This window comes from Pleurodeles waltl, chromosome 8 (genome assembly GCF_031143425.1).
Source record: "Pleurodeles waltl isolate 20211129_DDA chromosome 8, aPleWal1.hap1.20221129, whole genome shotgun sequence".
Classification (NCBI taxonomy): Eukaryota; Metazoa; Chordata; class Amphibia; order Caudata; family Salamandridae; genus Pleurodeles; species Pleurodeles waltl.
Window position 1 is genome coordinate 187,282,085 of NC_090447.1, and position 21,894 is coordinate 187,303,978.

At 48.0% G+C, this 21,894-nt stretch overlaps 1 protein-coding gene across 1 annotated transcript in view; it reads left to right on the forward strand.

Annotated features, from left to right (window-relative positions):
* Positions 1-21,894, forward strand: part of SCAF4 (SR-related CTD associated factor 4) — an 860,634-nt gene that overhangs the window by 492,344 nt on the left and 346,396 nt on the right. Inside the window, exon 17 of the mRNA XM_069204042.1 lies at positions 13,327-13,440. Within this exon, the coding sequence (XP_069060143.1) occupies positions 13,327-13,440 (114 nt within the window). The remainder of the gene's footprint in view (positions 1-13,326; positions 13,441-21,894) is intronic.

The following is a 21,894-nucleotide window of genomic DNA, read 5'->3' on the forward strand; positions in this document are numbered from 1 at the left end:
CAAAACGAGTAAGTCGACATGGCACTCCCCTCAGGGTGCCATGCCAGCCTCTCACTGCCTATGCAGTATAGGTAAGACACCCCTCTAGCAGGCCTTACAGCCCTAAGGCAGGGTGCACTATACCATAGGTGAGGGTACCAGTGCATGAGCATGGTACCCCTACAGTGTCTAAACAAAACCTTAGACATTGTAAGTGCAGGGTAGCCATAAGAGTATATGGTCTGGGAGTCTGTCAAACGCGAACTCCACAGCACCATAATGGCTACACTGAAAACTGGGAAGTTTGGTATCAAACTTCTCAGCACAATAAATGCACACTGATGCCAGTGTACATTTTATTGTAAAATACACCACAGAGGGCACCTTAGAGGTGCCCCCTGAAACTTAACCGACTGTCTGTGTAGGCTGACTAGTTCCAGCAGCCTGCCACACCAGAGACATGTTGCTGGCCCCATGGGGAGAGTGCCTTTGTCACTCTGAGGCCAGTAACAAAGCCTGCACTGGGTGGAGATGCTAACACCTCCCCCAGGCAGGAGCTGTGACACCTGGCGGTGAGCCTCAAAGGCTCACCCCTTTGTCACAGCCCAGCAGGGCACTCCAGCTTAGTGGAGTTGCCCGCCCCCTCCGGCCACGGCCCCCACTTTTGGCGGCAAGGCTGGAGGGAACAAAGAAAGCAACAAGGAGGAGTCACTGGCCAGTCAGGACAGCCCCTAAGGTGTCCTGAGCTGAGGTGACTCTGACTTTTAGAAATCCTCCATCTTGCAGATGGAGGATTCCCCCAATAGGGTTAGGATTGTGACCCCCTCCCCTTGGGAGGAGGCACAAAGAGGGTGTACCCACCCTCAGGGCTAGTAGCCATTGGCTACTAACCCCCCAGACCTAAACACGCCCTTAAATTTAGTATTTAAGGGCTACCCTGAACCCTAGAAAATTAGATTCCTGCAACTACAAGAAGAAGGACTGCCTAGCTGAAAACCCCTGCAGAGGAAGACCAGAAGACGACAACTGCCTTGGCTCCAGAAACTCACCGGCCTGTCTCCTGCCTTCCAAAGACCCTGCTCCAGCGACGCCTTCCAAAGGGGCCAGCGACCTCGACATCCTCTGAGGACTGCCCCTGCTTCGAAAAGACAAGAAACTCCCGAGGACAGCGGACCTGCTCCAAGAAAAGCTGCAACTTTGTTTCCAGCAGCTTTAAAGAACCCTGCAAGCTCCCCGCAAGAAGCGTGAGACTTGCAACACTGCACCCGGCGACCCCGACTCGGCTGGTGGCGATCCAACACCTCAGGAGGGACCCCAGGACTACTCTAAGGCTGTGAGTACAAAAACCTGTCCCCCCTGAGCCCCCACAGCGCCGCCTGCAGAGGGAATCCCGAGGCTTCCCCTGACCGCGACTCTTTGAATCCTAAGTCCCGACACCTGGGAGAGAGCCTGCACCCGCAGCCCCCAGGACCTGAAGGACCGGACTTTCACTGGAGGAGTGACCCCCAGGAGTCCCTCTCCCTTGCCCAAGTGGAGGTTTCCCCGAGGAACCCCCCCCTTGCCTGCCTGCAGCGCTGAAGAGATCCCTAGATCTCCCATTGACTTCCATTACAAACCCGACGCTTGTTTCTACACTGCACCCGGCCGCCCCCGCGCTGCTGAGGGTGAAATTTCTGTGTGGGCTTGTGTCCCCCCCGGTGCCCTACAAAACCCCCCTGGTCTGCCCTCCGAAGACGCGGGTACTTACCTGCAAGCAGACCGGAACCGGGGCACCCCCTTCTCTCCATTCTAGCCTATGTGTTTTGGGCACCACTTTGAACTCTGCACCTGACCGGCCCTGAGCTGCTGGTGTGGTGACTTTGGGGTTGCTCTGAACCCCCAACGGTGGGCTACCTTGGACCAAGAACTGAACCCTGTAAGTGTCTTACTTACCTGGGTAACCTAACAAATACTTACCTCCCCTAGGAACTGTGAAAATTGCACTAAGTGTCCACTTTTAAAACAGCTATTTGTCAATAACTTGAAAAGTATACATGCAATTTTTATGATTTAAAGTTCCTAAAGTACTTACCTGCAATACCTTTCAAATGAGATTACATGTAGAATTTGAACCTGTGGTTCTTAAAATAAACTAAGAAAAGATATTTTTCTATAACAAAACCTATTGGCTGGATTTGTCTCTGAGTGTGTGTACCTCATTTATTGTCTATGTGTATGTACAACAAATGCTTAACACTACTCCTTGGATAAGCCTACTGCTCGACCACACTACCACAAAATAGAGCATTAGTATTATCTCTTTTTACCACTATTTTACCTCTAAGGGGAACCCTTGGACTCTGTGCATGCTATTCCTTACTTTGAAATAGCACATACAGAGCCAACTTCCTACATGTATGTACAACAAATGCTTAACACTACTCCTTGGATAAGTCTACTGCTCGACCACACTACCACAAAATAGAGCATTAGTATTATCTCTTTTACCACTATTTTACCTCTAAGGGGAACCCTTGGACTCTGTGCATGCTATTCCTTACTTTGAAATAGCACATACAGAGCCAACTTCCTACAATGGACATCTTATCTACTTTCTACATTTATATTCTTTCACTCTAACACTCCTTCCTACACCCTTCTGCGGGAAAACAATCTAACAAAGGAGTCAATGCCCATGCACACTATCACTGAAAGGAGGAGTCATTTGATCCTGTGAGTCGGAAAAAGACTTCTTCGAGCTTTGGATGTCTCCTAGATAAGCCTTGGCTGCTCAGCCACAGATACCTCTAGAGATCCTGCCTTCTAGACAATGCCTACACTTGACTTGGAGTGGGCACCTGGACCTGCTATAAGGTGTAAGTATCATAGGTACCCACCACAAACCAGGCCAGCTTCCTACAATATACTAAATATAGTAAATCACTGGAATTTCAACAAACCCCCTAAAAGGAAGGAAAAGAAGAAGATACCCAGACAAGACTATAAGAAACCAGTGGTGAATTCCTGGAGATGAAGACCTGTGGAAAGATGGGACCATGTCCAAGAGTCACAGTGGAGTCCAGGAGGAGTAGGAGCTACTTGCCACCCAGCTGTGTTTGCATGAGTTGGTAGATGGTGATGAAGAAGTCAGCCCTACAGCCCTGGAGCCGGAGAAGAGTTCCTGATGGATGCAGAAGATGGCCCACGATAGAAGAAAGATTGCTGGCGGGTGAAGGTGTAGGAATTCCACCAACAAGCCTTGGCAAAGGCAAATTCGCAGTCAGTGGAAAATTGGTGCTGCCAGGGACCAGCAAGGCCCAGGAATACTCAACCCAGGAGGGGGGGGAGTAAGAGGGGACCCTCAGCAACAGAGAGCCCACAGGAGCGGAGGCAGCACCTCAGGAGTCTTACAGGCTGGGGATACAGAAGTTGCTGGAGGTGCCCACACAGCACACACAAGACTGGTCTCATGCAGAGGGCTGTGCGTCACAGGAATGAGTGCTGGAGCTGCAAGTAGCCTGAAGTTCCCTTGGAGGAGACGCGAACAAGCCTTGGCAGCTGCAAGAGACGCGGTGCACGGGGGTACTGTTCTGCGTGGGAAGGCAAGGGTTTGCCTCCCCCAAAGTTGGACAGCTGGCAGAGAGGACCAAGAGGACTACTCCGGACCACTACCTGTGATGCAGGATCCACGCAGCTCAGGATGAGAGGATATCCATGCATCCGGTCATCATTGCAGTAGGTTCCTGCGGATGCAGGGAAGTGACTCCTTCAGTCTAAGGGAGATTCCTGATTCCTTCTTCCTTCTCATGCAGACATGCCACCCTCAGAGGATGCACTGTTGGGGAAATGCTGCAGAAGATTGTCTGTTCCTGGAGGGTCCAGTCGCGATTCCAGTGTCTAGAAGCCACAGTAAGGTTACAGGGGAGTTCTACTGGAATCTTGCAAGCCGAATCGGAGTATCCACCCAAGAGAGAGACCCTAAATAGCGTTGAACAGGGGATTGGTCACCTAGCCAGTGGGCTCCAATCAGGAAGGAGCTCCGCTGCCACCTGCCTGGACTGGCCACTCAGATGCTCCCAGTGGTTCCTGCCAACCTTGGATTTAATATGGCAGAACCCAGGGACACTCTGGAGAATCTCTGGGTGCCCACCTTTGGGGTGGTGATGGACAGGGGAGTGATCACTCCCCTTTCCATTGTCCAGTTTCACACCAGAGCCTGGACTGGAGATTCCTGAACTGGTGTAGACTGGTTTATGCACGGAGAGCACCAAATATGCCCTTTAAAGCATACTAGTGGCTCAGGGAGTCTACCCCTCCCAAGCCATCTGACACCTATTTCCAAGGGAAGAGGGTGTTATCCCCCTCTTCCAAAGGAAATTCATTGTTCTCTTCCAGGGGATCCTCATCAAGAGTCATAAACACTGAATATTCCTGCCCACGTGCAGGGACCCAGGAGCATCTACAAACACACATGTATATGTATGAAATATCTAAGAAAAATAACATTTTAGTAGAGAATTTCAAAACAAACATAACATACATGTGCAAACAGCCAATGTTGAGAACAGGCTAAATAATACTTTATTTTGTATTTGTATTTATTTTTTAAAGAACATAAATTGAAACATTCAATTAAAGATAAAACTTTGTGCATCCAAAGTAGCAGGCATAGACATTGTAAACCATCTACTTCAAAGAGAAAAACTACATTGAAAATAAACAAGCATTATTTGCCAATAGGGTGCATGCAGGTTAACACAGCAGAACCAAAAATTGGCACTGTGCCTTTAAGACCCTGAGCACCTCCAATATCCCACCTTGCCTCAGGGGTGAGAGTGAGGTGACAGGTGGTTCACAGTTGGGTCAGTTCTTTTTTCCGGCTCCTTCTGCGAGGATCGTGGAGCATTGAGCTCTAATTTTTCTGTTTTTTTCCAACAGAAAAATAATCGAAAAATATTTTTTTCTATGCTTTACTCGACGTCTTCACTTATTGCCTGAGTAAAGTGATACTTTTTTTTCCTCAAAATGCCTTCACTTTTTGTGAAATGTCCTTCTTGTGGGAAGAAGGCCCAGTCAGAGCCACACTCTGTGTGTTTGCCTCAGAGCCACTGCCCTGACAGACATTGTAAGAATCTGTCTGAAAGACAGAGAAAGGATTCATCTACATGGGCTACACGAAAGAAAAAAAGAGTATATCATCTTCTCTTCCTAGGGAATCTTCTAAAGTCTCTTCTGATAAACGGTGAACCAGATCAACGTCGGCTGGTAAGAAAATACCTGTCTGTTCCCCATTGACGTCATCCCTTCCGTCATCTCATCACCAGGTGTTCAAAACCACACTGCCGTTGACGGCAATTCAGATGACGTCGAGAGACGTGACGTAGAAGGCTCAACTCCCTCATCGGGATAGACCTCAGCCGGCTACATACCGATCGATGTAGAGTAGGCACAGGAGTGCTCATACACTGTCAAAGTCGAGTCACCATCCTTCGACGTTAAGACATCAGACGTCGAAGTTGATATCGAGGAAGAGGTCGAGGTCCCCACATCATTCGTAGCCGAGACGCTCCTCATTGTTGGTCCATCGCTCGACTTAGAAACATTCAACGTCGAGGCATGTCCATGCAATGGGCTGCCAGTCGCTGTCTAGACACTCGATGTCGAGACCTGAGAAGTCAAAATCTCAGTCGACTTCAGGAATTCATAGGTCTCCGTCGACGACAGTGCAACGTCAACGACTTTGAGGCAACCATCACCAGTGACACCTGTCTCACAAAGAGCGACGCTTCGCATCAGTCCACCTCCAGGGACCATCGACAGCACAAATAGCCGCTGAGACGGCTCTACCTCAAAAAAGGTCCGGTGCTCACTATACGGAGTGGGTCATCGGGAGCTTCAAGAGCATCATCTTCTAGGACACATCTCGCCCATAAACCTGTCTCCGAGATGGTTGGAGAGCCTTAACAAGACCCTGGCTCCCCAAGACTCACAATACTCAAGCCTATATTCGCCATCGACGTCGTTGCCATGAACACCTTCGCCAACGACGCATGCCGAGCGGGCAAGGCCAACATCTGAACAGCCAAGTCCTAGACGCCGACGCAGCCCGTCGAGATCCAGGAGTAGGTCGTGCTCCAGACGGCTGTCTAGATCAAGGTCTTCTAGATCACAACGACAGCGATGCAGGTCTTCTTCGTGGTTGACAACATCTGACTCCTGCATTAGACTATTCTCCAACCCTGACAAATTCCCCTCCGGCAAGAGTGTCCCCAGTGGATGATATAACAACCTTCAACGAAGTGTTAGTTAGAGGTGCCCAGAAACTAAATATAGATGTCCCAGAACTGACAACCTCTTTGTCTGTAATTTTTGATACCCTACATCATCACACATCTTCCAGACAGTTGTTACCTCTAGTGCCTGGTCTCCTTCAACCGGCGATGAAAACATTTCTGACTCCAGCAAGCCTGCGTTCAGCTCAAGCTAGGATCCTAAAGAAGTATAAGGCCCAAGAACAGAATCCTTTATTTCTCAGAGCTGATCCACCACCAGACTGTTATTTTAGCCGCTGCACGTAGGACCCATTCGGTGGCCTCATTGTCAACGGTCCCTCCAGATAAGGAGAGCAAACATCTGGATTTGTTGGGCAGAAAAATGTGTGGCACATCAGCAGCAATCATGAAGGTCTCAAGTGCCTCTGCACTGTTGGGGAGATATGACCTGTCTATGTGGGATTCCCTGAACAGATTCTCAGAAAAAGTGCCTAGGGTAGATAGGCACGATTTCCAAGAGATCCTTCAGGAGGGGTGTTTGGTGTCCAATCAGATTATCAGTGCTGCTGCAGATGTCGCAGACTTGGCAGCTCATGGCTACGCACATGGCATTTGTGCAAGGGGGTCCTCTTGGCTAAGGCTTACAGGGTTGAAGCAGGAAGCACAACACCGCATCCTGAACTTGCTGTTTAACTGTAACTCCTTATTTGGCTTGTACACGGATGACAAGATGGCTAAAATGAAGTCAGAGGTAGACACAATGAGAGCACTGGAGCTAGAGGCGCAAGGACTTTAGGCGGAGGTACAGGCCTTATGACAGGCGCCCTTATCAACAGAGGGTAAACCCCTCATTGGTCCCAGAGACCCCCGCAGAAGCAAGGACGACCGTTGTTTTAGTCCCACAAAACGACACAAGTTCGCTGACCAAGCAGGCCAAACCAGTCTACCCCGAAGGCATCAGGCAAGCAATGAGAATTTGCTTCCCCTAATTCTGTCCACCACTCCAGTGGGGGGGAAGTATTATGAAGTACACTCACAAGTGGCACGCTGTAACAAGAGACAAATTGGTGCTAGACATTGTAGAGAATAGATACTCTTTGTTTCAGATCTCCACTACCTCTCACCAACGAAATCGCCTGCCCACCACTCATTACTACGAAAGGAAGTTCGCATACTGTTGAAAAAAAGAGCGATAGAAAAGGTTCCATCTTCTCAAAGAGTAAAAGGAGTGTACTCTTGATATTTCCTAGTGAAAAAGGAAGGCCAAGAAGGGGTTTTCAGACCCATTTTAGATCGGAGTCATCTGAACAAATGCATCCGAAAAGAAAAATTCTGAATGCTGGCCCTTCATCAGATTTTCCCTCAGCTACATCGAGGGGATTGAATGTGCTCCATCTATTTACAGGATGCTTAAGTTCACATCCAGATCATGTCAAAGCATCGAAAATGTCTTTGCTTTGTGGTGGCATCAAGCACTACCAGTTCAAGGTGCTGCCCTTTGGGCTAAAATCAGCCCCTCGGATATTCTCCAAATGTGTAGCAACGATAGCGGCACACATGAGAAAAATGTATATTTTGATTTATCCATGCCTAGACGATTGGCTATTAAAAGCCATCACGGCAGAGCAGACCATGAATCATCTCAACATAGTTCTGGAGACTTTCAGGTCTGTAGGTCTGCAGGTCAATTTCCAGAAGTCCACCATCACTCCAACTCAAATGCTCCAGTATTTCAGGGCAATGCTAGACACCAAGCTAGAAAGAGTGTATCCTTCGGAGGAATGACTATCGTCAATAGCACAGAAGTACCACACACTTCTTCACACACTGAGGCCTACAGTCCGTCAAATAGCATCTCTACTGGGCTTCATGGCCTCCTACATTTTCATTGTCCCGAACGTCAGATTGCATATGAGACCTCTTCAAGAAAATCTAGAGGCTTAGTGGAGTCAGCACACGGCCAAATGGGAAGACAGAATAACTCTTTCAATCTGGTTTCAGGAATCATTGCAGTGGTGGATGCGCCGGCAAGTGGTGGGGGTTCCTTTTCAGCAGACCACTCCTTCCAAGATCCTTGTAACGGATGCATCATTACAAGGCTGGGGAGCTCACCTGGGCTCCCTCCAAGCGCAGGGTCTATGGTCCAGCAAGGAACAGAGTTATCACATCAATCTGCTGGAACTGAGAGTGGTCCATCTTACTCTCAAGTCGTTTGCTCCGTCTCTCAAGGGAATGTCCATCCTAGTCCAACCGGACAATACACGATTAGAACTGTTTGCAGACGACCTCAACAAAAATTGCCCGGACTTCGCATCCAGGTTCTACCGTCCAGGAACGAAAGGGAATGCCCTGTTGATAGACTGGTCAGGGACATTTCTTTACGCTTTTCCACAGCGGCTGTGATCAACAAGTTCTACAGGTCCTAAACGAGGATGATACTCATAGCCCCACAATGGCCTCGGCAATACTCGTACACAGACCTCCTTCTGTTGTCGGAACAACCTCCCAAGAGGCTGCCGTGCAGACCGGATCTTCTTCACAGATTAGGGGGGGGAAACTCTACATCCCAACCTCCCCTCTCTGAGCTTGGCAGCATGGCTCCTGAATTCCTGCAATATGGACATCTAGGACTCTCACAGGAATGCATAGATATTTTGAAGGAGTCTAAAAGACCATCCATATGACGCTCCTATGCATTCAAATGGAAAAGGTTTTATATGTCGTGCTGGCAGCATGATAACCCTATTTTGGCCCAGGAGGAGGTTATCATACCTTACCTGTTACAACTTCGGAAGTCAGGACTGCAGTTCTCCTCCATTGAGGTACATTTATCTGCCATTACAGCTTATCGCAAGTCGCCCTCTCAGAGGTCTTTCTTTGCTATGCCAGTATGCCAGTAGTTAAGGATTTCTTAGAGGGCTTGAAAAAAGTTTTTCCAGCGATTTCTGAAACCCTCACCTCCATGGAAATTGAATGTGGTCTTGTCTAGGCTTATGGCTGCTCCTTTGCAACACCTTAAGTGGAAGACCGCTTTTCTGGTAGCCATTACGTCAGCTAGAAGGGTCAGTGAAATTCAGGCTCTATGTTTGAGGGAACCCTTCACGGTTTTCCACGATAAGAGTGGTTCTAAGAACCGGTGGTGTCCGACTTCCACATTAACCAGACGATATCACTTCCAACGTTCTTCCCTAAACCTGTTACTCCGGCAGAGAAAGCCTTGCACTCCCTGGATCTTAAGAGGGTGCTCAAAGTCAATCGGGCAATCTGATCGTTTTTGTAGGAAAATGGCTCCCTGTTGAGGTTACCCCCAACCCCCACTTTTGCCTGATATTGATGCTGACTTGACTGAGAAGTGTGCTGGGACCCTACTAACCAGGCCCCAGCACCAGTGTTCTTTCACTAAAAACGTACCATTGTTTCCACAATTAGCACACCCCTGGCACACAGATAAGTCCCTTGTAAAAGATACCAGTGGTACCAAGGGCCCTGTGACCAGGGAAGGTCCCTAAGGGCTGCAGCATATGTTGTGCCACCCTAAGGGACCCCTCACCTAACACATGCACACTGCCTTTGTAGATTGCCTTTTTCTCCCGACCAACGCACACAAAGTCGACATGGCATCCCTCCTCAGGATGCCAAGCCCACAAAATACTGCCTCTGGTATAGGTAAGTCACCCCTCCAGCAGGCCTTACAGCTCTAAGGCAGGATGCACTATATCACGGGTGAGGGCATAGCTGCATGAGCAATATGCCCCTACAGTGTCTGTCTATTTTTAGACATTGTAAGTACAGTGTGGCCATATTAAGTATATGGTCTGGGAGTTTGTCAAAACGAACTCCACAGCTCCATAATGGCTACACTGAATACTGGGAAGTTTGGTATCAAACTTCTCAGAATAATAAACCCACACTGATGCCAGTGGTGGATTTATAAAAAAATGCACACAGAGGGCATCTTAGAGATGCCCCCTGTATTTTACCCAATCCTTCAGTGCAGGACTGACTGGTCTGTGCCAGCCTGCTGTTGAGACTAGTTTCTGACCCCCTTGGTGAGGGCCGTTGTGCCCTCTGAGGCCAGAAACAAAGCCTGCTCTGGGTGGAGGTGCTTCACATCTCCCCCTTGCAGGAACTGTAACACCTAACAGTGAGCATCAAAGGCTCAGGCTTCGTGTTACAATGCCCCAGGGCACTCCAGCTAGTGGAGATGCCCGCCCTCTGGACATCCCCCACTTTTGGCGGCAAGTACAGGGGAGATGATGAGAAAAACGAGGAGGAGTCACCCACCAGTCAGGACAGCCCCTAAGGTGTCCTAAGCTGAGTTGACCCCTGCCTTTAGAAATCCTCCATCTTGATTTTGGAGGATTCCCCATATATAGGAGTATGGATGTGCCCCCCCATCCCCTCAGGGAAGAGGCACAAGGAGGGTGTAGCCACCCTCAAGGACAGTAGCCATTGGCTACTGCCCCCCAGTCCTAAACACCCCCCTAAATTTAGTATTTAGAGGCACCCCAGAACCACCCAGGAAATCAGATTCCTGCAACCTGAACTAAAGGAGGACTGCTGACCTACAAACCTGCAGAGACAACAGAAGACAACTGCTTTGGCCCCCGCCCTACCGGCCTGTCTCGTGACTCGAAAACCTGCACCCAGTGATGCATCCAACAGGGACCAGCGATCTCTGAAGCCTCAGAGGACTGCCCTGAATCCCAGGTCCAAGAAACTCCTGTGAGCAGCCGCTCTGTTCAACAACCAGCAACATTCTTGCAACTTTTCTACAACTTCAAAGACCTCACTCTTCCCGCCGGAAGTTTGAGACTTCACACTCTGCACCTGACACCCCCGGGCTCGAGATCCAGAGAACCAACACCACAGGGCGGACTCCCCGGTGACTGCAACCCCTTGAGTAGCCAGAGACAACCCCCTGGACCCCCATAGCGACGCCTGCAGAGAGAATCCAGAGGTTCCCCCTGACCACGACTGCCTGTTACAAGGGACCTGGCGCCTGGACCAAGCACTGCACCCGCAGCCCCCAGGACCGAAAGGAACCGAACTTCAGTGCAGGAGTGAACCCCAGGCGATCCTCTGCCTAGCCCAGGTGGTGGCTGGCCCGAGAAGCTCCCTGTGCCCTGCCTGCACCGCTAGTGACCCCCGGGTCCCTCCATTGAAACCAATTCAAAACCCGACGCCTGCTTTGCACACTGCACCCGGCCGCCCCTGTGCAGCTGAGGGTGTGTTTTGTGTGCTTACTTGTGTCCCCCACAATGCTCTACAAAACCCCTCTGATCTGCCCCCACTGAGGATGCGGGTACTTACCTGCTGGCAGACTAGAACCGGAGCACCCCTGCTTTCCATAGGTGCCTATGTGTTTTGGGCACCTCTTTGACCTCTGCACCTGACCTCTGCATCTGACCGGCCCTGAGCTGCTGGTGTGGTAACTTTGGGGTTGCCTTGAACCCCCAACGATGGGCTGCCTATGCCCAGGAACTGAGACTTGTAAGTGTCCTAATTACTGTAACAGAGCCTCAAAGTCTCAAGCCTGGTGTTACAGTGCCCCAGGGCACTCTGGCAAGTGGAGATGCAACCCCCCATCCCCCCCCCCCCCCCCCCCCCCTCGGACAAGCCCCCACTTTTTGGTGGCAAGTACAGAGGGATGATGAGAAGAACAAGGAGTCATCACCCCCTCAGCCAGGACCACCCCTAAGCTGTCCAGAGCTAAAGTGACCCCCTCCGAGAGAAATCTTCCATCTTGCTTTGGAGGATTAGGACCAATAGCGATAGGGATGTGTCACCCTCCCCAGAGGGAGTGAGCACAAGGAGGGTGTAGCCACCCTCAGGGACAGTAGCCACTGGCTACTGCCACTTGACCCTAACACACCCCAATCCAGAAAAGGATTCATGCTGCAAAACAAAAGTAGTAGTTTTTGCAGGTTGAAGAGTTTTCTGGACTCGCATGCGACCCACCCACCTGCCCAGAAACGGAAAACAGGACAAGCAGGTTGGGAAGTGAAGAACATAGAAAAAGACGGACTACAAGTAACAATCAAAAAAAGAAATAAGAAAGAATTTGAAGATGGCTACCACGCACAGGAACATCCAAGTTGCCATCTGACATCACAGAGTAGGGACCCAACACCAAATGTGGTCGACAGCACCCAAAAAAAAGGGGAAAAACAACGATTTCAGGACCCAGCCACTAAATGGTCGAATATGGCACTTTACGTGAATCTAGAAAACTCTTTAAGCTCCTACTGGTAAGTAACCATTTTGGTACCTTAGAGCACGAGTTATAATTACTTGAAATAATTATAGTAGCTGAATTTCTATGGTTTTGTGCGTGTAAATTCTGAATCTACTATAGCGTCCCTGTAACCTTTGTTTTTTTTTTTCATACATATGTATATGTTATACACATGTTCAACATCAATTACCATCCTGTAATACTACATCCTCAGTCGCCACTACTATGGCGGGGAAAAATTTAACAATTAAACAAAGGAGCTTTGCCTCAAGGTGGTGGAGACTTGACGTCATATCACCACTAAAAGACGTCCTGGGGAAAAACAATTTGTAAAGTCCGAGCCGAACACTAGAGGGCAGGAGTGTGCATAGAATTTGAATCTGCAGCACTACACACTATGAATAGATATTCACAGGGTAAATAGCATAATCCTTTTGTGAAAAGAGGTCTGTTTGTGTATATGTATGTTTTTGTTCCCAAACAGTTTGAGAGGATAAGGTTGTTTGTGTTCTCAGAAATGCCTAAGAATGTGGTCTTTTTTTCCCCTGAGCTTAATTGGTTGTTGGAGATAAGCAAAGTTTAAAGTCTCTGTTCCTATCAACGACACAGTTGTGTTACAGCAGCCATTGTTTGAATGTGGAATGCCTAATATTTTACAGTCTTCATGTCTTTACATGTTTTGCATCTTGACATTTTACAGTAATTTTGCAACAGTGTATGGTAAATATTGGCTGATTAGGATGTCGTTCATTTTTTTCTACCACCATTTCAGTGTAAAAGTTTGTAAACTATTTTAATTATTTTCTGTCATATATAATTATTTCCAGATGGTTTATTTTGTTTTTCTGTTTGTAACAGATGATCCCTCCCAGAGGATGTGCCTATATAGTAATGGCACAGCGACTTGATGCTTTACGTGCTTTGCAGAAGCTAAGCAAAGGCAATGTTAAGGTGAACCAGAGAACTATAAAGGTAAATATATCCTAGAACAATATTCTGCAATGAGTGTTGACGTATTACGTATAATGCTTAATCGTATTGCATTAGTACAAGTAATTAAACATATGTTGATTACTCTCGAAGGGAAATGTTCATCAGTTGAATACACATACAAGACTCAACAAATTAAACTTTGCTTCTGTTGCCCAGACTGTAGATGTCCTACTGGGTAACCAGGCAAGACAAAGGGAGACCACTTCAGATATTTGTTCTAAAGAGTCAGCACATTTCTGATTCCTAGCATAATGAAAGAAGCAATTGGTGGTCCGACTGTCACTAATTCTGGTGATGGGCTTCATTGTCATTTAACTTCAAGCTTCAGAACTGGGATTGTGCTTGTAAGCGCAGATTTGCAATTTGACTCTGGCTGAATATGCTTGTGGTCCCTATAGAAAATCTTACTGAAGATTGTGCTTATGTATTGTTTTCCTTCTTGCTCCACATTACGATTTCTGCTGAATACTTCAAACTACAGATTCTTCATCTTTAGAATATCCTCAAACACCAGACAGGATCCCGAGGTATTAACAGCATCGCTCCTGCATGCTGGTAGGTGCAGACTTGTGCCCCTTCACAATGTTGTTCTGTCACTGACAAATGGACTCAGATATTTGCACCATCCCTTTATTTCTGTGCCTTCATATCTGTATGAGGGGCTTGCTTTCAACTTTCCCTAGTCTGTTGTCCACCTTTTCTGCAAAACTGATTTTTACCAGTGTGCAAGTGAACTGTGTCCCCTTCTAAATCTACCAGGTTCAGTTAATCTATGTACAGTAGAGATTGTTGCAAATTGTTATCTGACAGATCCCCCTACAAGGTCTGCCTTGTGTGTTTAAAGTTTGATGCAGGACTCCAAGCCTGCCAGGAGTCTGGCTTTTTGAGTTGAGTCCAAAAGCGATCCAGGAATGCAAAGTGAAGCTTTATGTCTCCAAAATTTGTCACAGAAGCCACATAAGTCAAGGACAAAGACTCACTCTCAGGACAGGCCATCGTTGAGGTTCAAGTCTTCTGCAAAGTTGAAAATAAAGTGGAAGCTTATGAATACCAAGCAGGATTTGCAGTCCCACCATTCGGAATGTGACACGTCAAAAGGATGTTGGGGTGCTGTAGGAAGCTGACCTGGTGTGTGGTTGGCACCTTATACCAGGTCCAGGTATCTCCTATTAATGAAGTCTAGGCAGTGTCTAGAAGCCAGGATCTCTAGAGGTAGCTGTGGATGAGCAGCCAAGGCTTATCTAGGAGACGTGCAAAGCTCATGCAAAACCACTGTAGTCACACAGCACTTACACATGTGAAAAAACACTCAGTTGTACAAAAATAAAGGTACTTTATGTTCGATGGCATCTGTCGCTGTAGATACGCATGTTCTGCAATAGCTCGCCATCTGGTGTTGGGCCGGAGTGTTACAAGTTGTTTTTCTTCGAAGAAGTCTTTCGAGTCACGGGACCGAGTGACTCCTCCTTTTGTCTCCATTGCGCATGGGCGTCGACTCCATCTTCGATTGTTTTTTTTCCGCCATCGGGTTCGGACGTGTTCCTGTCGCTCCGAGTTTCGGAACGGAAAATTAGCTAATTTCGGAAGATTTTCGTCGGTATTGTTGCGTTCGGGATCGGCGTACTTAGATTCCACACCGCATCGAAGATCGAAGAGCTCCGGTGCCCTTCGGGGTAGTTTTTCGATCCTCCGTCGGGGCCTGGTCGGCCCGACCGCGTGCTGAAGAACGCCGATGGAACGGACCCCGTTCCGCTTCTGCCCCAAATGCCACAATAAATACCCCTACACAGACCAACATTTGGTCTGCAACCTGTGCCTGTCACCTGAGCACAGCGAAGACACCTGCGAGGCCTGTCGTGCGTTCCGGTCCCGAAAAACACTCCGAGACCGTCGAGCCAGAAGACTTCAAATGGCGTCCGCACCGACAGCCCAACGGGAGTTCGAGGAACAGGAAGAAGAAGGTACCTTCTCGATCCAAGACTCAGACTCCGAAGGATTCGACGATACACAAACCGTGAGTAAGACGTCGAAAACCACACAAAGAAACATTTACAAGGCCCAGGGGACGCCACTGCCACCAGGCCATGGCTCAACCCATAAATTCGGTGACCGACCGTCGGCACCGAAAAAGGCCCAAACAGTGCCGAGATCGTCCGACTCCGGTCGAGACACCGGCACGCAGCCTTCTCGGGACCGAGAAAGTGCTGGAGACAAGCCTCGACACCGAGATGCCGCTGTGGACACGGCTCACCGCCGAGACAGCGGCACCGAAACAGATCGACGCCGAGAGGTTTCGGCCCCGAAAAGGAAAAAAGTCACCTCGGAGCCGAAAAAACACGCAGACAAAGTTTCGACGCCGAAACAAACTGCAAGCGACCCAGCTTCAGGCTCTTATACAGAAGAGCACTCGCTAACCTCCCAAATGCAAAAGCATAGGTTTGAGGAAGAGCTACAAGCAACTGATGTGGACCATACGCAAAAGCGTATCTTCATTCAGCAGGGGACAGGAAAAATAAGCACCCTTCCCCCCATTAGGAGAAAGAGAAGGTTGGAGTTCCAGACGGAACAAGCACCACAACCAAAAGTGGTGAAAAGAGTTACACCACCACCCTCTCCTCCGCCCGTGATTAACGTTTCACCAGCACAAACTCCATCTCACTCCCCAGCTCACACCACCATGAGCCAGGGTGACCAAGATCAGGACGCATGGGACCTATACGACGCCCCAGTGTCAGATAACAGCCCGGAGGCATACCCTACAAAGCTATCTCCACCAGAACACAGCACCGCGTACTCTCAGGTGGTGGCTAGAGCAGCACAATTTCATAACGTAAGCCTCCACTCAGAACAGGTCGAGGATGATTTCCTGTTCAACACACTCTCCTCCACCCACAGCTCCTACCAAAGCCTGCCTATGCTCCCTGGTATGCTCCGGCACGCAAAAGACATATTTAAGGAGCCGGTCAAAAGTAGGGCAATCACACCAAGGGTGGAAAAAAAGTATAAGCCGCCTCCTACGGACCCGGTTTTCATCACTACACAGCTGCCACCAGACTCTGTTGTTGTAGGAGCAGCTAGGAAAAGGGCCAACTCTCACACATCTGGAGATGCACCACCCCCAGATAAAGAAAGCCGCAAGTTCGATGCAGCTGGTAAGAGAGTCGCAGCACAAGCTGCAAACCAGTGGCGCATCGCGAACTCCCAGGCACTACTTGCGCGCTATGACAGAGCCCACTGGGACGAGATGCAACATCTCATTGAACATCTGCCCAAGGACTTCCAAAATAGGGCAAAACAAGTGGTTGAGGAGGGACAGACCATCTCCAACAACCAGATACGTTCCTCCATGGACGCTGCAGATACAGCTGCACGGACAATTAATACATCTGTAACTATCAGAAGGCATGCATGGCTCCGAACGTCTGGATTTAAACCAGAGATTCAACAAGCAGTTCTCAATATGCCTTTTAATGAAAAAGAACTATTCGGTCCAGAAGTGGACACAGCGATTGAGAAACTCAAAAAAGATACGGACACTGCCAAAGCCATGGGCGCACTCTACTCCCCGCAGAGCAGAGGGAATTACAGCACATTCCGTAAAACGCCCTTTCGAGGGGGGTTTCGGGGTCAAAGCACACAAGCCAGCACCTCACAGGCAACACCGTCCACTTACCAGGGACAGTATAGAGGAGGTTTTCGGGGACAATATAGAGGAGGGCAATTCCCTAGAAATAGAGGGAGATTTCAAAGCCCCAAAACCCCTACTACTAAACAATGACTCACATGTCACTCACCCCCTCCACACAACACCAGTGGGGGGAAGAATAGGTCATTATTACAAAGCATGGGAGGAAATCACTACAGCCACTTGGGTTCTAGCAATTATCCAACATGGTTATTGCATAGAATTTCTACAATTCCCTCCAAACATACCACCAAAAGCACAAAATTTAACAACACACCATTCCAATCTCCTGGAGATAGAAGTGCAGGCACTATTGCAAAAGAATGCAATCGAATTAGTGCCAAACACACAAATAAACACAGGAGTTTACTCACTGTACTTTCTGATACCAAAGAAGGACAAAACGCTGAGACCAATCCTAGACCTCAGAGTAGTGAACACTTTCATCAAATCAGACCACTTCCACATGGTCACACTACAAGAAGTATTGCCATTGCTAAAACTACACGACTACATGGCAACTTTAGACCTCAAGGATGCTTATTTCCATATACCAATACACCCATCGCACAGGAAATACCTAAGGTTTGTATTCAAAGGAATACATTACCAATTCAAGGTACTGCCTTTCGGATTAACAACCGCACCAAGAGTCTTTACCAAATGTCTAGCGGTAGTCGCTGCACACATAAGAAGGCAGCAAATACATGTGTTCCCATATTTGGACGACTGGCTAATCAAGGCCCATTCGTTCATACAGTGCTCAAATCACACAAATCACATCATACAAACCCTCTTCAAACTCGGGTTCACCGTCAATTTCACAAAATCCAAAATTCTGCCACGCAAGGTACAACAATACCTGGGAGCCATAATAGACACATCAAAGGGAGTAGCCACTCCAAGTCCACAAAGAATTCAAAATTTCAACACCATCATACAACGCATGTATCCAACACAAAAGATACAGGCAAAGATGGTATTACAACTCCTAGGCATGATGTCATCATGCATAGCCATTGTCCCAAACGCAAGACTGCACATGAGGCCCTTACAACAATGCCTAGCATCACAGTGGTCTCAAGCACAGGGTCACCTTCTAGATCTGGTGTTAATAGACCGCCAAACTTACCTCTCGCTTCTGTGGTGGAACAACATAAATTTAAACAAGGGGCGGCCTTTCCAAGACCCAGTGCCACAATACGTAATAACAACAGATGCTTCCATGACAGGGTGGGGAGCACACCTCGATCAACACAGCATACAAGGACAATGGAACGTACACCAAACAAAACTGCATATCAATCACCTAGAACTTCTAGCAGTTTTTCAAGCACTAAAAGCTTTCCAACCAATAATAGTTCACAAATACATTCTCGTCAAAACAGACAACATGACAACAATGTATTATCTAAACAAGCAGGGAGGGACGCACTCCACGCAGTTAAGCCTGCTAGCACAAAAAATTTGGCATTGGGCAATTCACAACCAAATTCGCCTAATTGCACAGTTTATACCAGGGATACAAAATCAACTCGCAGACAATCTCTCTCGAGATCACCAACAGGTCCACGAATGGGAAATTCACCCCCAAATTCTGAACACTTATTTCAAACTCTGGGGAACACCTCAGATAGACTTGTTTGCGACAAGGGAGAACGCAAAATGCCAAAACTTCGCATCCAGGTACCCACACAAACAATCCCAAGGCAATGCCCTATGGATGAACTGGTCAGGGATATTTGCTTACGCTTTTCCTCCTCTCCCTCTCCTTCCTTACCTGATAAACAAACTCAGTCAAAGCAAACTCAAACTCATATTGATAGCACCAACTTGGGCAAGGCAACCCTGGTACACAACGCTGCTAGACCTATCAGTGGTACCCTGCATCAAATTGCCCAACAGGCCAGATCTGTTAACACAGCACAACCAAAAGATCAGAACACCCAGATCCAGCATCGCTGAATCTAGCAATCTGGCTCCTGAAATCCTAGAATTCGGGCACTTACAACTTACCCAAGAATGTATGGAAGTCATAAAACAAGCAAGAAGGCCATCCACCAGGCACTGCTATGCAAGTAAATGGAAGAGGTTTGTTTGCTACTGCCATATTAATCAAATACAACCATTACACACAACTCCAGAACATGTAGTGGGTTACTTGCTTCACTTACAAAAATCTAACCTAGCTTTCTCTTCCATTAAGATTCACCTTGCAGCAATATCTGCATACCTGCAGACTACCTATTCAACTTCCCTATTTAGAATACCAGTCATTAAAGCATTCATGGAGGGCCTTAGGAGAATTATACCACCAAGAACACTACCTGTTCCTTCATGGAACCTAAATGTTGTCCTAACTAGACTTATGGGTCCACCTTTTGAACCCATGCACTCCTGCGATATACAGTTCCTAACCTGGAAGGTGGCATTTCTCATCGCCATTACTTCCCTGAGAAGAGTAAGCGAGATTCAGGCGTTTACTATACAGGAACCTTTTATACAACTACACAAAAATAAAGTCGTCCTAAGGACCAATCCTAATTTTTTGCCAAAGGTTATTTCACCGTTCCATCTAAATCAAACAGTGGAACTTCCAGTGTTCTTTCCACAGCCAGATACCGTAGCTGAAAGGGCACTACATACATTAGATGTCAAAAGAGCATTGATGTATTACATTGACAGAACAAAGAACATCAGAAAGACTAAACAACTCTTTATTGCATTTCAAAAACCTCATGCAGGAAACCCAATTTCAAAACAAGGTATAGCCAGATGGATAGTTAAATGCATCCAAATCTGCTACCTTAAAGCTAAACGACAGCTGCCCATTACACCAAGGGCACACTCAACCAGAAAGAAAGGTGCTACCATGGCCTTTCTAGGAAACATCCCAATGCAAGAAATATGTAAGGCAGCCACATGGTCTACGCCTCACACATTCACCAAGCACTACTGTGTAGACATGTTATCCGCACAACAAGCCACAGTAGGTCAAGCCGTATTAAGGACATTATTTCAAACTACTTCCACTCCTACAGGCTGATCCACCGCTTTTGGGGAAATAACTGCTTACTAGTCTATGCAGAACATGCGTATCTACAGCGACAGATGCCATCGAACTGAAAATGTCACTTACCCAGTGTACATCTGTTCGTGGCATCAGTCGCAGTAGATTCGCATGTGCCCACCCGCCTCCCCGGGAGCCTGTAGCAGTTTGGAAGTTACCTTCAATTATTTATATATGTATCATCTCAACCTTAAATAGGTGCATACTTAGTCACTCCATTGCATGGGCACTATTACTACAATTCAACTCCTACCTCACCCTCTGCGGGGAAAAACAATCGAAGATGGAGTCGACGCCCATGCGCAATGGAGACAAAAGGAGGAGTCACTCGGTCCCGTGACTCGAAAGACTTCTTCGAAGAAAAACAACTTGTAACACTCCGGCCCAACACCAGATGGCGAGCTATTGCAGAACATGCGAATCTACTGCGACTGATGCCACGAACAGATGTACACTGGGTAAGTGACATTTTCATTTTGGAACACAATATCACACAATACTAGAAGGGCAACCCTCAAATAGAAGGTAAGTATTTACCTAAATATATACACTAGTAAACAGAAATAGGCATAGAAAAGGTTAGAAAACAGTGCAAATAGCAATACCCAATAGTGACCCTAGGGGGAGCTCAAACCATATACTAAAAAAAATTGGTATGGAAACACAGGACCCAGGAATGTGTACTAGAAAACCACAGAGCTAAGTAACACAGTACCTCCCCAGCGACCAGGAAAGCAGAATTAAATCACTGGAAGTTCCCCAAACCACCCAAAAGGAAGGAAAAGACACCCAGACAAGACTGCAAGAAATCAGCGGTGGATTCCTGGAGAAGACCTTTGGGGAGAGGGGACCAAGTCCAAAAGTGTTAGTGGAGTCTAGGAGGAGTAGGATCTACGACCCATCCAGCTGTACTTACAGGAGTTGGTCGACGGTGAGGAAGAACAGGTCAGCACTGCAGGCCTGGAGCCGGAGAAGAGTTTCTGATGGATGCAGAAGATGTCCCATGCGAGAGTGAAGACTGGTGTCAGTGCAGGAGTTCCACCAACAAGCCTTGGCAAAGGCAGATTCGCAGCTAGTGGTAAAGTGGAGCTGCAGGGACCAGCAAGGCCCTGCAGGATTCACCCCAGGAGGGGCAGTCAGAGGGGGCCCTCAGTGACAGAAAGCACCCAGAGGAGCAGAGGCAGCACCCACAGGATTGGGACACAGAAGTCGCAGGAGGAGCCTATGCAGCATTACAGAAAGGGATCCCACGCTGCAGGAATACTATGCAGAGGGCTGTGCGACGCAGGAATGAGTGCTGGGGAACTGGAGCTACACGTCGCCTGAAGATCCCTTGGAGAAGATGCAAACAAGCCTTGGCAACTGTAAGAGATGCAGTGCACCGGAGTACTGTTTTGCATGGGAAGGCAAGGGCTTACCTCCACCAGAGAGAGACCAAGAGGACTACTCCGAACCACCTCCCGTGATGCAGGATCCACACAGCTCAGGAAGAGAGGGGACCCATGCAGCTGGTCATCGTTGCAGCAGGTGCCTGCGGATGCAGGGAAGTGACTTCTTCATTCCAATGTAAATTCCTTCTTTCTTCTAATGCAGACTGAAGACACGCCACCCTCCGTGGATGCACAGTAGGTGCAAATGTTGCAGTTGCTGGCAGGAGCCCTGGGAACAATGTTGCAGA